This window comes from Alosa alosa, chromosome 14 (genome assembly GCF_017589495.1).
Source record: "Alosa alosa isolate M-15738 ecotype Scorff River chromosome 14, AALO_Geno_1.1, whole genome shotgun sequence".
In the NCBI taxonomy this organism is placed as follows: Eukaryota; Metazoa; Chordata; class Actinopteri; order Clupeiformes; family Clupeidae; genus Alosa; species Alosa alosa.
Genome location: NC_063202.1, coordinates 18,851,605 through 18,864,104, shown reverse-complemented (window position 1 = coordinate 18,864,104; position 12,500 = coordinate 18,851,605). Strand labels below are relative to the sequence as shown.

General features: G+C 46.7%; 1 protein-coding gene across 2 annotated transcripts in view; it reads left to right on the top strand.

Moving 5' to 3' along the window:
- Positions 1 to 12,500, top strand: part of itfg1 (integrin alpha FG-GAP repeat containing 1) — a 158,786-nt gene that overhangs the window by 138,721 nt on the left and 7,565 nt on the right. Inside the window, exons 15-18 of one of the 2 annotated variants that reach the window (XM_048262832.1) lie at positions 1,740 to 1,864; positions 7,595 to 7,677; positions 9,858 to 9,975; positions 10,967 to 11,463. In XM_048262832.1, coding sequence (XP_048118789.1) covers positions 1,740 to 1,864; positions 7,595 to 7,677; positions 9,858 to 9,975; positions 10,967 to 11,155 — 515 coding nt within the window. In that variant the 3' untranslated portion in view covers positions 11,156 to 11,463. Of the gene's footprint in view, positions 1 to 1,739; positions 1,865 to 7,594; positions 7,678 to 9,857; positions 9,976 to 10,966; positions 11,464 to 12,500 lie in introns of those variants that run through there. The other variant, XM_048262833.1, reaches the window with a different exon arrangement.

Here is a 12,500-nt window from a genome sequence, read left to right as displayed (position 1 = left end):
CATCCATACATACAACAAATATACACAGGTGAAAACATATCCTCCTTGTCAGTAGTAAAAATCTGCCATATTTAAAGGGTTGATATTAAATAAAGGGCATTGCTGGGCCTTGGCAGAGGTATGCATTCGACTGAGTGCATTCTAATTTTCTAATTAAAAAATGCTGACTGCAGCTAGTTGAGAGGAACGGAGAAGTAAAATATCCATAGTGTTTAGATTATAGATTTTCCAGCTGAAACAGTCAAACACTTGCCAGGTTTTATGAGCTTGTAATTGGTCAGAAGAGACAGGGTCCTCTGTCATATATTTGCTATAGAGTTGGATATTAATGGCTAGCCCTTGGCCATTGGTCACAACAGACAGACAGTGCTTGAGTCAGTCTCATCACAGACAGTGCTTGAGTCAGTCACGTCACAGACAACGTTTGTGTCAGTCAAGTCGCAAACAGTGCTGGAGTTAAGAGCCTGGTAGTCCTACGTCTACATCCCGCACACGCGGTGCATGGCGAGAATTACCTCATTAACACGGTATGGGGGGGGAGGTTATGTGCCTCCCAACAATTGTGACCATGCGTCAATGATGCACGTATTCGACACGCACAAACGTGAGGAGTACTGTATACCACCTCCTTCAGCCACGTCACAGACAGCAGTGGGGTCAGTCACGTCACAGACGGCGCTGGAGTCAGTCACGTCACAGGTGTCTGGCCCGTCTCCTCAGCCCATCAGTGGACCTTGTGGCGGTCTGGCTGATTGGTGTTGCCAATGGTAGTGACTCTGTTTACGACTCCCACCGCTGGGAGCCTGATGTGTCGGCTGAGCGGGAATGAGGAGGTCCAGAGGAGGGAAGTAGGAAGGAAGTCATTTTCTTATTGTGGGGAGGGCAGGACTCGGGGCTGTGTCTCGTTTTTGTTTCATTCTTTTTTTATTCCAGTCACAGCAGGGGTTTGACTTGCCAGGCAGAACAAGCTTCAGATGCTAATGTTATCTTTTCTGCTCCTTTCCTTCCGTTCTTGCTTGTCCTCCTCTCATGCACACTCCGTCTTTTCCTTTCCTCCTCTTATCTGTTTCCAATCTCATCATCTCTATCTCTCTAACTCTATCTCTCTAACTCCCTCTCTCTCTCCCTCTCTATCTCTCTATATATCATTCCGTTATGTCTTCTGATTTCATCCACTATCATCTCGTTCTTGTCTTTCTCCCTTTTCTGCTTGTTTTTTATCTCTCATTCGTCCTTTGTCTTTCTTTCTCTCTCTCTCTGCACCTCTGATTGTTTTTTCTACATCTCTTGCTGGTCATCTGTTCTCCCTTTTCACCCCGTTCTTTTGTTTTCTCCTGACACCTCTGCCACTTTTTTTTCACCAGTTTTCACCAATTTTCTCTGTCCCCTCTTCCATATCCCCCTCTCGCTCTTTATTCTTTCTTGCCTCCTCTCTTCCCTTTCTCTCCCTATTGCTTTCTTTCTCTCTCCCTCCCTCCTCTCTCTCTCTCTCTCTCTCCCTCTACCTCCTCCTCCTCCTCCATATCTCTTTTTCTGATAATGGGAGAATAATGTGAGAGTTGTGACTTGTGAGGAGGAGGATGTAGGCTTTGTGCTTGAGCTTTGTTTTTGTGTGTTAGAATGATGTAACTTTGTGAGCATGTACAGTATGACCATGATCTGTTAAACGAGTGTTAAAGTGCTCTCTCTCTCTTTCTCTCTTTCTCTCTCTCTCTCTCTCTCTCTCTCTCCTCCTGCAGCGGGTCAGCTCAGTCAGTCGGCCCATCTCTCTCTGCAGCTGCCCTACACGGTGTTGGGTCTGGGCCGTAGTGCCAACTTCCTCGACCACCTCTACGTGGGCATCCCCCGTCCACCTGGTAACAAGGTAACCACACACATACACACACACACACACACACTTGTTCAGGCCTGGCTCAAAGGCCATAACCAAAACAAAGGAGGACAATGGTCAACTTTTACTCATTTTATTTTACAAAAACCTTAATCAAGTCAGTATATGAAGGAGTCAGTGTGCCAGTGAAAGGAGTCAGTGTGCCAGCGAAGTGCATGAGTGTGATATGGACTGAGCAGTGAAATGCGTGGATGCAAAAACAGACAAATGAAAACTAGGCCGTCCAAAAAAGCCCACGAAGGCCCAAAAAACCGCAGCCCCACAGCTCTTGCAGCAGGGGAACACCGGCGCCCTTTATGCACAGGCCAGTTAGCGCCGACAGGTGCGCTGGCCACGCCCACGCCGCCAATACCTGCAATGACAGAGACAACCAGCAGGAAGCAGACGGACCGAGCAGGGACGTCACACACACACACAAGGCATAAAGACAGAAATACATACTCCTACCACTCCAGCACAAATGCTCACACATGCACATACAGTAGTGTACTTGTGTGGTACATTCACACACTATCACCCAGTGGCAGACCCTGTGCATCTTCACATTCTAATTAACAGTGTTTTTTTATGTATGACATACTTTTCTTAACTTGAACTAAAGCACATTGATGCTCGTACACACATTTTTACACACACACAGATGTGCAACCCTGAATGTACATTCACGCACACATTACTGTAGTAGTGTATTTGCGGGAAGCTGAGTGACCATAAGGAACACACGCACACACATATTCACATTCATATTCAGAGAAAGAGAGTGAGAGAGAGGGAGGGGGGTGAGGGGTAAGGGTGGGCAGGTGAATCCCAGAGGAGGGCTTAGATAGATAGATACACAGACACAGACACACATTATTGATCCCCAAGGGAAAATTCAAGGTCTAAGTAGCATACAGACATCACACACAACATTCACTAACAGCAGAAAAAGTAATACAGGTATATAATATAAAAAACACAACTAAGCAATAATGACAGTAGAAGATAAAGAATATACTAAAATACAAATTATACTAAATAACACTAAATCTAAATCAAGTCTACAACAGTATCCACATAGTGTGCTTAGGGGTGATTAAGCATGAGGCGCTTGCAGTGACTGAGGCAGGGACTGAGCCTGTGATTCTCTGTGCATAGTAAGGGAAGGTGCTCTGTGAGAGTGAGTGTCATGGTGATGGTGCAAATGAGTAAGTCCAACAGTGCAACAGTGCAAGAATAAAGTCTAGAGACCAGCATCAAATAAATATGGACATATAAGAGAGTAGGCAAGGTAGTATAGAAAAACTATATCAGTGCAAGAATGGGTTGATGTAATAGGGTTACAGCCATTATACAAGTATTGATTATAAAGCATTAAGTATTAAGTAAAGGTATAAGTGTGGCCACAATCCGGCTGTGGGATGGAGGGAGGGGTTATGCATATGTGCTAATATAGCACGCAAACGGTGAAGCAGTAAGACAGTGGTAAAAAGTAGCTAGTGGACAGACAGTACACACACATGGAGAGGGTGGAGAGGCAGACAGACTATGCAGAGAAGTCCATCTCTCCTCTTCCCTTAAAGTCAAGCATTTAACAGTTCAATGGCTTGGATACAGATGGTCCGCTTTAATTTAGCCTGTAATCTGTGTCACTGGTAAAATCCCCCACATCCAACAGAGGGAAGCCAGCACAATAAGCATGTAGAAAATACAAAACACACACACACACACACACACACACACACACACACAGTGCACCTACAGTACACACTCACAGAAACATACTCATATACAGACACTTTCTCAGAATCCGCCTTACACACACACACACACACACACACACACACACACACACACACACACACACACACACACACACACACACACACATACAGACAAACAGACAATCCAGAGGGCACATAGTCATGGAAACAGCAAATACAAACCCAGCGCAAGGAATCAAGCTCCTCAAATCCAGGACAAAGCCGGCCAGAGCTGCTCTTTCCACTGTGTGTGTGTGCGTGTGTGTGCGTGTGTGTATGAGAAGGAGAAGGAGAAAGATCCTCTCATCCCCACAGCTAAGGGGTGGATCTGTGTGTTCTCCACTTGTGTTCTCCACCAGCACACAGGCAAACTAGTCACTTAAATAAAGGCCTTGGCACTTGTCTCCTCTCCTTTCCTCCTCTCTCCTCTCATCCCGTTTTCTCCTTCCTCCACTCTATCCTCATCTGGAGGTGAGTGTGTGCGTGTGTGAGTGTGTGCGTGTGTGCAGGTGTGCAGGTAAGGCATGTCGCGTGCGGCATCGCGTCTTAGCATCGCGTCGCGTCTTGTGGAGTACAAGGCGTGTGAGTGTGTGAGGTGTGTGTGTGAGTAAAAAGGCGTGCGTCGTGCGTAAGGCATGTATGCGCAGGTGCTGATAAAGCCGTCGGTGTGAGTGTGTCGCGTGTGTGAGTGTGTGTGCGTGTGCGTGTGTGTGTGTGTGTGTTCCTAGCTCTGATCAGAAATGGATATTGTGCCGGCTCTAGCGGCGGTAGCTTTTTAGAGAGCCGTGTTTGAAATGGTAGCAGCAGCTTCTCCAGTAGTTCTCTTCTCTTCTTTTCTCTTCTTTTCTCTTTTCTGTTCTGTTCTTTTCTTAAGTCCCTGCTGCCTGCCTGCCTGCCTGAATGTATGTCAGCTTCCCCGCATGCCAAAGAGCTGAACAGAGGTCTTTATCAAAGGACATTTGAATTGCAGATTTTGTGCCATGCCTATGGCACAGTACACACACACACACACATACAAACACACACGTCCCTCACTCCCCTTGCTCACACTCATTTGCACACTCTTAAACCCACTCATAAAAACACTTATACACACATTAAAAAACACTCTCACTGAACCACATACAGTCATGTATGTACCCCAACTGCCCTGCCCTGCTCTGCCCTGCCCTGCTCTGCCCTGCCCTGCTCTGCCCTGCCCCACCAGTGGACTGCTCCTCTCAGCAGACATCTGCAGACATCGCTCAGCATTCAGCGGATCAGCCGCTGCTTCACACTGCTGCAGCCATTCGGTGTTAGAATAGCAGCTAAGCTGGAGGACCTGTTCTTATCTGGCATCTGTGCTTTCTTTTTTGCTTTTGTTTTACTGCCTTTTTCTACCTTATCTGTACTTTGTGTCCCTTAACGTATACAGTATGTTTTTTTTTTCTCTATGCTTATCTCTTCCTCTTCGCTTCTGTCTCTCCCTCTTTCTCTCCCTCCTCTTTCTGCATCCTGACTCTCATCTTTTCATCTTTCTCTCTCCTTCTAATTCCTCATATCCCTCTTTTCCTCTCAGCCCTCTTCTGTTTCATATCTTGCCTCTTGTCTGTCTCTCCTCGTCTGTTTTTCATCACTCCCACTTCTCCCCTCTCGTCTCTCTCTCTCTCTCTCTCTCTCTCTCTCTCCACTTTTGCCCTCAGTCCCAGGAGAGGTCTCCATTAGTGAAGAGTTTTGTGGTGATAATAAACTCCCTCTTCCTCCTCTTAGAAAACAGCCTCTGAGTCTCTCACTCGCTCTCTGATTCATTCTCTACTCCAAAATCTCACAACTGTTTCCTCATATACAGACTAGTAGCAGTCTTGCCTGCGTCCTCATACACGGACTAGTAGTAGTCTCTCTCTCGCCTGTGTTGCAGATGCGCTGCTAATTGCAGGGAGTGTTGGGGAATGGAGAAACTGGTCACATTGAAGCTCACCTCCTCGGTCTACAGACATCAGCTTCCTCTTCCTGCTCATCAGGTCCCCAAGTCGTTAGTCCCTCCTCCAGGTCCCCTTCATCCATAACAATCCAGCCCCCTTATGTCTCACCGCTACCAAGAATTTAACCAAGGAGGTGCTTGCCTATGTTTGGGATTTGTAGTATGGTGATTCTCATTGTAGGATTGAAGGAAGTACTTTGTTGTTTGTTTGTTATTTTATATGGTCTCTGGGCTTGGTTTTTTTTTTTTTTTTTTTTTTGTAGCATGGCAAAAGGCACACTTGAGAAAAATCCCTAACAGTCCAATGGACCTCAGCACAGTGGCCACTGGCACAGGTCCCCTTTTCTTCCTCTCCTGACCTCTGTGAACTTCACCTCCTGGCTCGCTGACCTCTGTGCTGCCCCCATAACCACCTCAGCCCTAAAGCCAGCCCGTTAGCTGCCCAGACCTCCAGCCTGAACCTCTGCTGCCCTCGCTAGCTTCCCTCCTGCAGCCATCCCCCCATCATCACCATCTACCAACCACCCACCCCCCACCACCATCAGTCTTTAGCCTCCAGTCCCTTCCCCACCTCTCTCTCTCTCTCTCTCTCTCTCTCTCTCTCTCTCTCTCTCTCTCTCTCTCTGGCTTCCCTCCTTTAGCTATCCCCACATAACAACCACCCACCCCCATCCTCCCCCTGTCTTCAGCCTACAGCCCCTTAACCTTAGTGCTCTCTCTCTCTCTCTCTCTCTCTCTCGCTTCCCTCCTCAAGCCAACCCCCCCATGCCCATCGCTTAGTCAGCCCAACCACTTCCATCTATCCTCCCTCCCTCCTCCCCCCTCTCCAGCCCTTCAGCTTCTTCTAGCCTCCCTGCCAATCCGCAATTCCTCGGGGCCGTGAGCTGACCCCATCAGCAGGCAGGAAGGCGGACGGCCGAGCGGGCTGGCTGTGTGTGTTTGTGTGTGTGTGTGTGTGTACGAGGGAAATAGGGTTGTGTGTGTGTGTGTGTGTGTGTGGCATCCCCTCACGTCTTCTCACATTAGGCACCCTCCCTCCCTGATGGGCTCTTAAGAGGCAGTCTGAAAATAGCCCCAGTGCTGAAGCAGTGCGTACACTGCACTCTATTAGAGACAGGATGTTACAGCAATTCATAAGAGCGCGCGTGTGTGTGTGTGTGTGTGTGTGTGTGTGTGTGTGGGGGGGTGTTGGGCAGGAGTAAATTTGTGCTTTGATAAATTTGCGTGCAGTTTTGTGATTTTGTTGCATTTGTTTATATAGGGTGTGTGTATGTATGTACAGTGTGTGTGTGTGAGAGAGAGAGAGAGTGTAAAAAGAAAGAAAGAGAGAGAGTGTGTGTGTGTATGAGCTAAGTTATGGATTTGGCAGACGCCTTTGTCCAAAGCAACACACAAATAAAAAAACAACATAATATTTCAAATTAAACAGGGAACAGATTAGAATGTTGGTCAAATATGATCAGGAGAATGCCTTTTTATACTTTACATACATGTTTTCTTTGTGTGTGTGTGTGTTTGTGTTTGTGTGTGTGTAAAACAATTGTGTTGTAAGAAATGAAAATCAGTGCATACTAGAGGACCCCTTTTTCTCCCTGAAAGATGAATACATTTGTGGCTGCTAATTACTGTCTAGTTGAGAGTGTGAGAGTGAGAGTGAGAGAGAGATAGAGATAGTGTCTGAGTTGAGTAAGTAAAACACTGCACGGCCCCTTTTCCTGCCCCAGCAGCTCCACATGCGGCCCGGCCACAGACCCTGGCAGCCGCCCGTCTGGCACCCACAGCCCAGCATGGTGGGTGGCCTCTGCCCAGCCCGGTATTCATGCCCACTGACTCAAAGCTGCCCTGACTAGTGTGAGAAGTGGTCATTTCTGGATTAGTGTGTGTGTGTGTAAGGGAAGGGTTGAGAAAGAGAGAGAGATAGACAGACAGAGAGAGGGGAAAGAATTGTGGCTCAGAAAGGCAGAGTGTATTGATTATGATTCTCTCTCTGTTTTTCTGCAGGACATCAGGAAACAGGAGTGGACCGCGATCATCCCCAACTCACAGCTCATCGTCATCCCCTACCCACTTGATGACCCACGCAGGTACAGACACACTAACACACACACACACACACCATCATCCCAACTCACTGATCGCCATTACTCCCTACCCACTTGATGACCTGCGCAGGTACACATACATACACACACACACACACACACACACCCCATCATCCCAACTCACTGATCGCCATAACTCCCTACCCACTCAGTGATCCACACAGTTGCGTGCAGACACACACTCATTTGAATAATTTATTAATGTCTGTTTTAAGGAAGACAGAAATATAGGACATAACCATTCTACATTAGCAGTACACAAACACATACATTCAAGCAAGACACATTCTGAATTATAGACATAAATATTTACTTCTGCATCTTCAACATTGCTTTATCAATTCCTTATCCCTCTTTTGGAAAAGTCTCAACATTTGGAGTCCTTTACCATCTGCATATCTCTGAGGCTACTAAATATTAAATCTAGCAACTTGTGTCTAGCCCTCTGCTGTGAGTATGTGGGCCAGCGATTAGCGCGTCACAACCTCAGTCGTAACAGCTGTTTCCAGATCAGTTCTCTACAGAAACACTTTTGGGCTTTCTTTATTCAAAGAGCTAGCATCAGGAATGTTGGCAAACAAACGCTATGGCGCTATTCACTGTCGGCACAAACACCTATGTTCACACACGAACAGTCGCACACACACACACACACACTGACACTGCACACACACATTTGCAGAGAAACACACTCCTGCATGCTGCTTTTGTCACACATGAGCACAGCGCACAGCAACTATCACTCGCTCACACTTTCACACTTTCACAGTTTTGAGTGTTAGGTGAAGACACCTACAGACTGTGTTGCCGTGATACCTGCAGAGAATCCCATTCATTTCCCCCTCCAGCCATGTCAAACCGGCTGTCAACACACTCACCCACACACACACATACTGTGAAGCACTTTCTAACCTCAGATGGGGAAATGTGTCATATAAGCAAATGTGTATTTACATGCACACATATATGCACAAAGACACACAGACACACACACACACACACACACACACACAAGTACCGGTATACATTTCCATACATTATTAATTGATCCGTGTGTACAGTATGTATCCATCTGAGCTACATGTGCGTGCTCCTATCAAGCAAAACAGACGTGCGCTGTTTTCATATATGGCGGATAACCTAATCAATCGCTATTAGCACTTCTCCTCCCCTGTGTTTGCGCGATACTCCCACAACGTGTGTTGTAGTGTTCGACCAACCACAATTATATCATGTATTACCTGCAGCCTGACTAAACACAAGCGCTTACTTTGCTTGTGCAAGTGTAAACAGCTACAATCAGCCCATTAGCTTGATTTTGACATACAGTAGTAGTACAATGAAGAAAACCGATGCTCTGAATACTGATTCAGCTGTCTCTAAAAGTTTCTGTAATTGACGCATTTAACCGTGATTTGGATTACACCTGCTTTTAACAGGTGCAAGTTTTTCACCGCAAAACAGACGTGCGCTGTTTTCATATATGGCGGAAGACCTAATCAATCGCTATTAGCACTTCTCCTCCCCTGTGTTTGCGCGATACTCCCACTTTCCCCTGACCCTCCTATGAATGCATATGCATGACAAGGAAAAGTACAGATAGCCATTCGCAGCTCCTGCGACAGGCAGTCTGCGCTTTTTCCTCATTGTGGCCTGTTTGTACATACCTCGCCATGTTTTCATGATACACATTGCAAATCAAATACGCCTGAAGTGGGCGCAAAAACGTTTCTGGCCCTCTGTGTTAGGATAACACGTATGGTCTGATGTTTAAATCGGAGTGAGGCTGTTTAGAGTGGGGTGCAGTTCACCATTAATAGACCTACACAACTGCACTGCACTGACAGTTATAATGTCACATTTCTCTGTGGGGTTCAGTAGAAGCCTATTCCTCCCAGCCATACGGGCGTTCCTAGTGGATGCCTCGGCTGATTTAATTAGTACTCTTGTGTCTTTGGTCCTGAGGTTTCCCAAGTAGAGGAAAGACGGAAATGTCAGGTGTCATGATGCTTCATTAGAAATGTACAGTATATGATTAAGGCCGAGGAAACCATGTCAGTTGTCATTATCATGTGTCTGTTCTGAAGTGGATTTCAATCGTGCCATTATCTCTTCATTTTCTGATTGTATTCTCTTTCTCTCGCTCTTTCTCACTCTTACAGCTGGAGTGCTAAGTTGTACCTGACCCCCAGTAATATAGTGTTGCTGACGGCTATCGCTCTCATCGGGGTGTGTGTCTTCATCCTGGTCATCATAGGAATCCTGCATTGGCAAGAGAAGGTAAGACTGCTAGAATGTCATTCAATCATGTTTCTCTCTCTCTCTCTCCCTCTCTCTCTCTCTCTCTCTCTCTCTCTCTCTCTCTCTCTCTCTCTCTCTCTCTCTCCCTCTCCCTTTCTCTTCATTTCTTTCTCTCTCTCTCTCTCTCTCTCTCTCTCTCTCTCTCTCTCTTCATTTCTTTCTCTATCTCTCTCTCACCCTCTTTCTCATTTAATCACATTCTCTCACTTTCTCTGCCCTTGGATTGTCTCCGGGCTCTCCATGGATTCATTTTCATCTCCTTATCCCTCATGTACTTTGCCGCAGAACTCCATTTTTTTTTTCTCTCACTCCTCTACTCCTGGCTTTTTATTCCCCCCTTCCTTCTCTTCTCTCGTCCCTGCTGTCCATCTTTCATCTTCCTCTTGCCCATCTTCCTCCTCCTCTCCGTTTGTCTGCCTCCGAGTTCCCAGCTGCTTCCAACTTCCCTTATGTGCCTCCCTCTCTCTCTCTCTCTCTCTCTCTCCTTATCTGCCTCTTCCGTTCTCCATCTCTCTTCCTCTTTTTGTCATGCTGTGCCTCATGCTTGGTGTGCATGCTTGGTGTGTTCAAAGCTTTAGAGACCTCGGCGAAACTTTTCCTGTGTCCATTCTTTCTGCACATTCTTTCTGTGTGTGTGTGTGTGTGTGTGTACACGTGTGTGTTTGTACGTGTGTGTGTGTGCATGTGTGTGTGTCAGTGTGAGTTGTGGTCCTCAGTGGCTGTAGGCTGGAGTACAGCAGATGGGTTGAGCTCCTCCCTGTGCCCCACCACCCCCCTCTCTACATGAAATATTGCACACACTTTCTCTCTCAGAAGCACACACACACAGACACACACAGACACACACAGACACACACAGACACACACAGACACACACACACACACACACACACACACACACACACACACACACACACACACATACACATGCATGCACAGCACCTCTAATTGCTTTTTTCTGTCCTTTCAGCGCATCAGATCTGCTGTTCATTATCCCTGTCAACGTGCCCTCCAGGGAGGGTATCTGTGTGATGCGTTTTCTGACTGTGTGTGTGCGTGTGTGTGCTCTGACTGTGTGTGTGTGTGTGTGTGTGTGTGTGTGTGTGTGTGTGTGGGAGTGTGCGTGAATGTGAGAGTGTGTCTGTGTGAAGCTACTTGATTTGGGTTATATGAGCGGTACTATTAAGTTGCTGACCATGCATGTGCAAAAGATGTTTACTCTGTTCATTTGTATGTAAGCTACGGTGTGTAGTTCTTAGATAGGTCAGCCACCCCACCTGGCCTTAAAGCTGGTCCTCGGAGTGGGAGTCACGCTCGCTGACCACACCACCCACTAGCCCACAGGCTCATTGGTATGACAGTCAGAATACACAGTCATCCACAGTGAGTCCCCCGTCATACTGCACTCCCTCTAGGCTTGCTAAGCTTTCACACACAAACACACATGCACACACAGGCATACACACACACACACACACACATGCACACACATGCACATACACACAGACACACAAACAGACACACACAGAGACACAGACTCTCTCTCACACACACACATACACACACACACACACACACGCACACACACATGCACACACATGCACATACACACAGACACACACAGAGACACAGACTCTCTCTGTCACACACATACACACACACACACACATACACAAACACACACACACCAGGGTTTCCGTTGTCCGGTAATTACCGGACATTGGCCGGAAAAAAAAAATAATGTCCGACAAAATTAAATCTCTCCGGTCAAATTGTCCGATTGAAATTGGCTAATAATCCCGTCCCCTAACACAATCTGAATTTGAGAATAAGCCTATATTATACGTCCCTCCATGTTTTTAAATGAACAGGCTCTACCGTTTGAAAAGTAACCTATTAAACAACATGCATAGCCTATGCTGCATTTCAAATAGGACGCACGCTTAAAACCTCCATGTTAAAATAACGAACAAATGAGTGAGGCGGTTCAAACATGGCCAGGCCCAGGCAGACTAGCCTTAAAAGTTTTTTCAGAGGCCAGACGCGATAGATGATGATAAATTGGTAACGTCTGAAGCCTCAGATGTCCGGTCAACTCCACCACCACCAGATAAAAAGCAGAAGTGTCGGGCATATCTGTCGGAATCAGTGACATTGGAAGTGGAGTTGCGGGGGGTGTGGCCGCTCCAAGACACTGTCATTCTCCGTGTACACTGGACATGCAAAGTGTTCTTTACCCAAAGCATACAGTAGGCCTATGCGTTCTCTGTCTATGATCTGCAGGGTTAGGGCCTTCTCGACGAGGCGATTACTGGTTATCAAATAAAGAGGCATAGCATTAGGGGGTAGTGGTGTGAGCGCTCATTCTTGTGTGTGCGCATCTGTGTAAGTTAAACAGTCACCACTGGAGATAACGTGGGTAGCAGCAACAAACAACGTAGCCTTTTTAAAACAACGAACGAAGCGGACTCTTGCTGTCCATGAAAAGATACTGGCTAGATCTT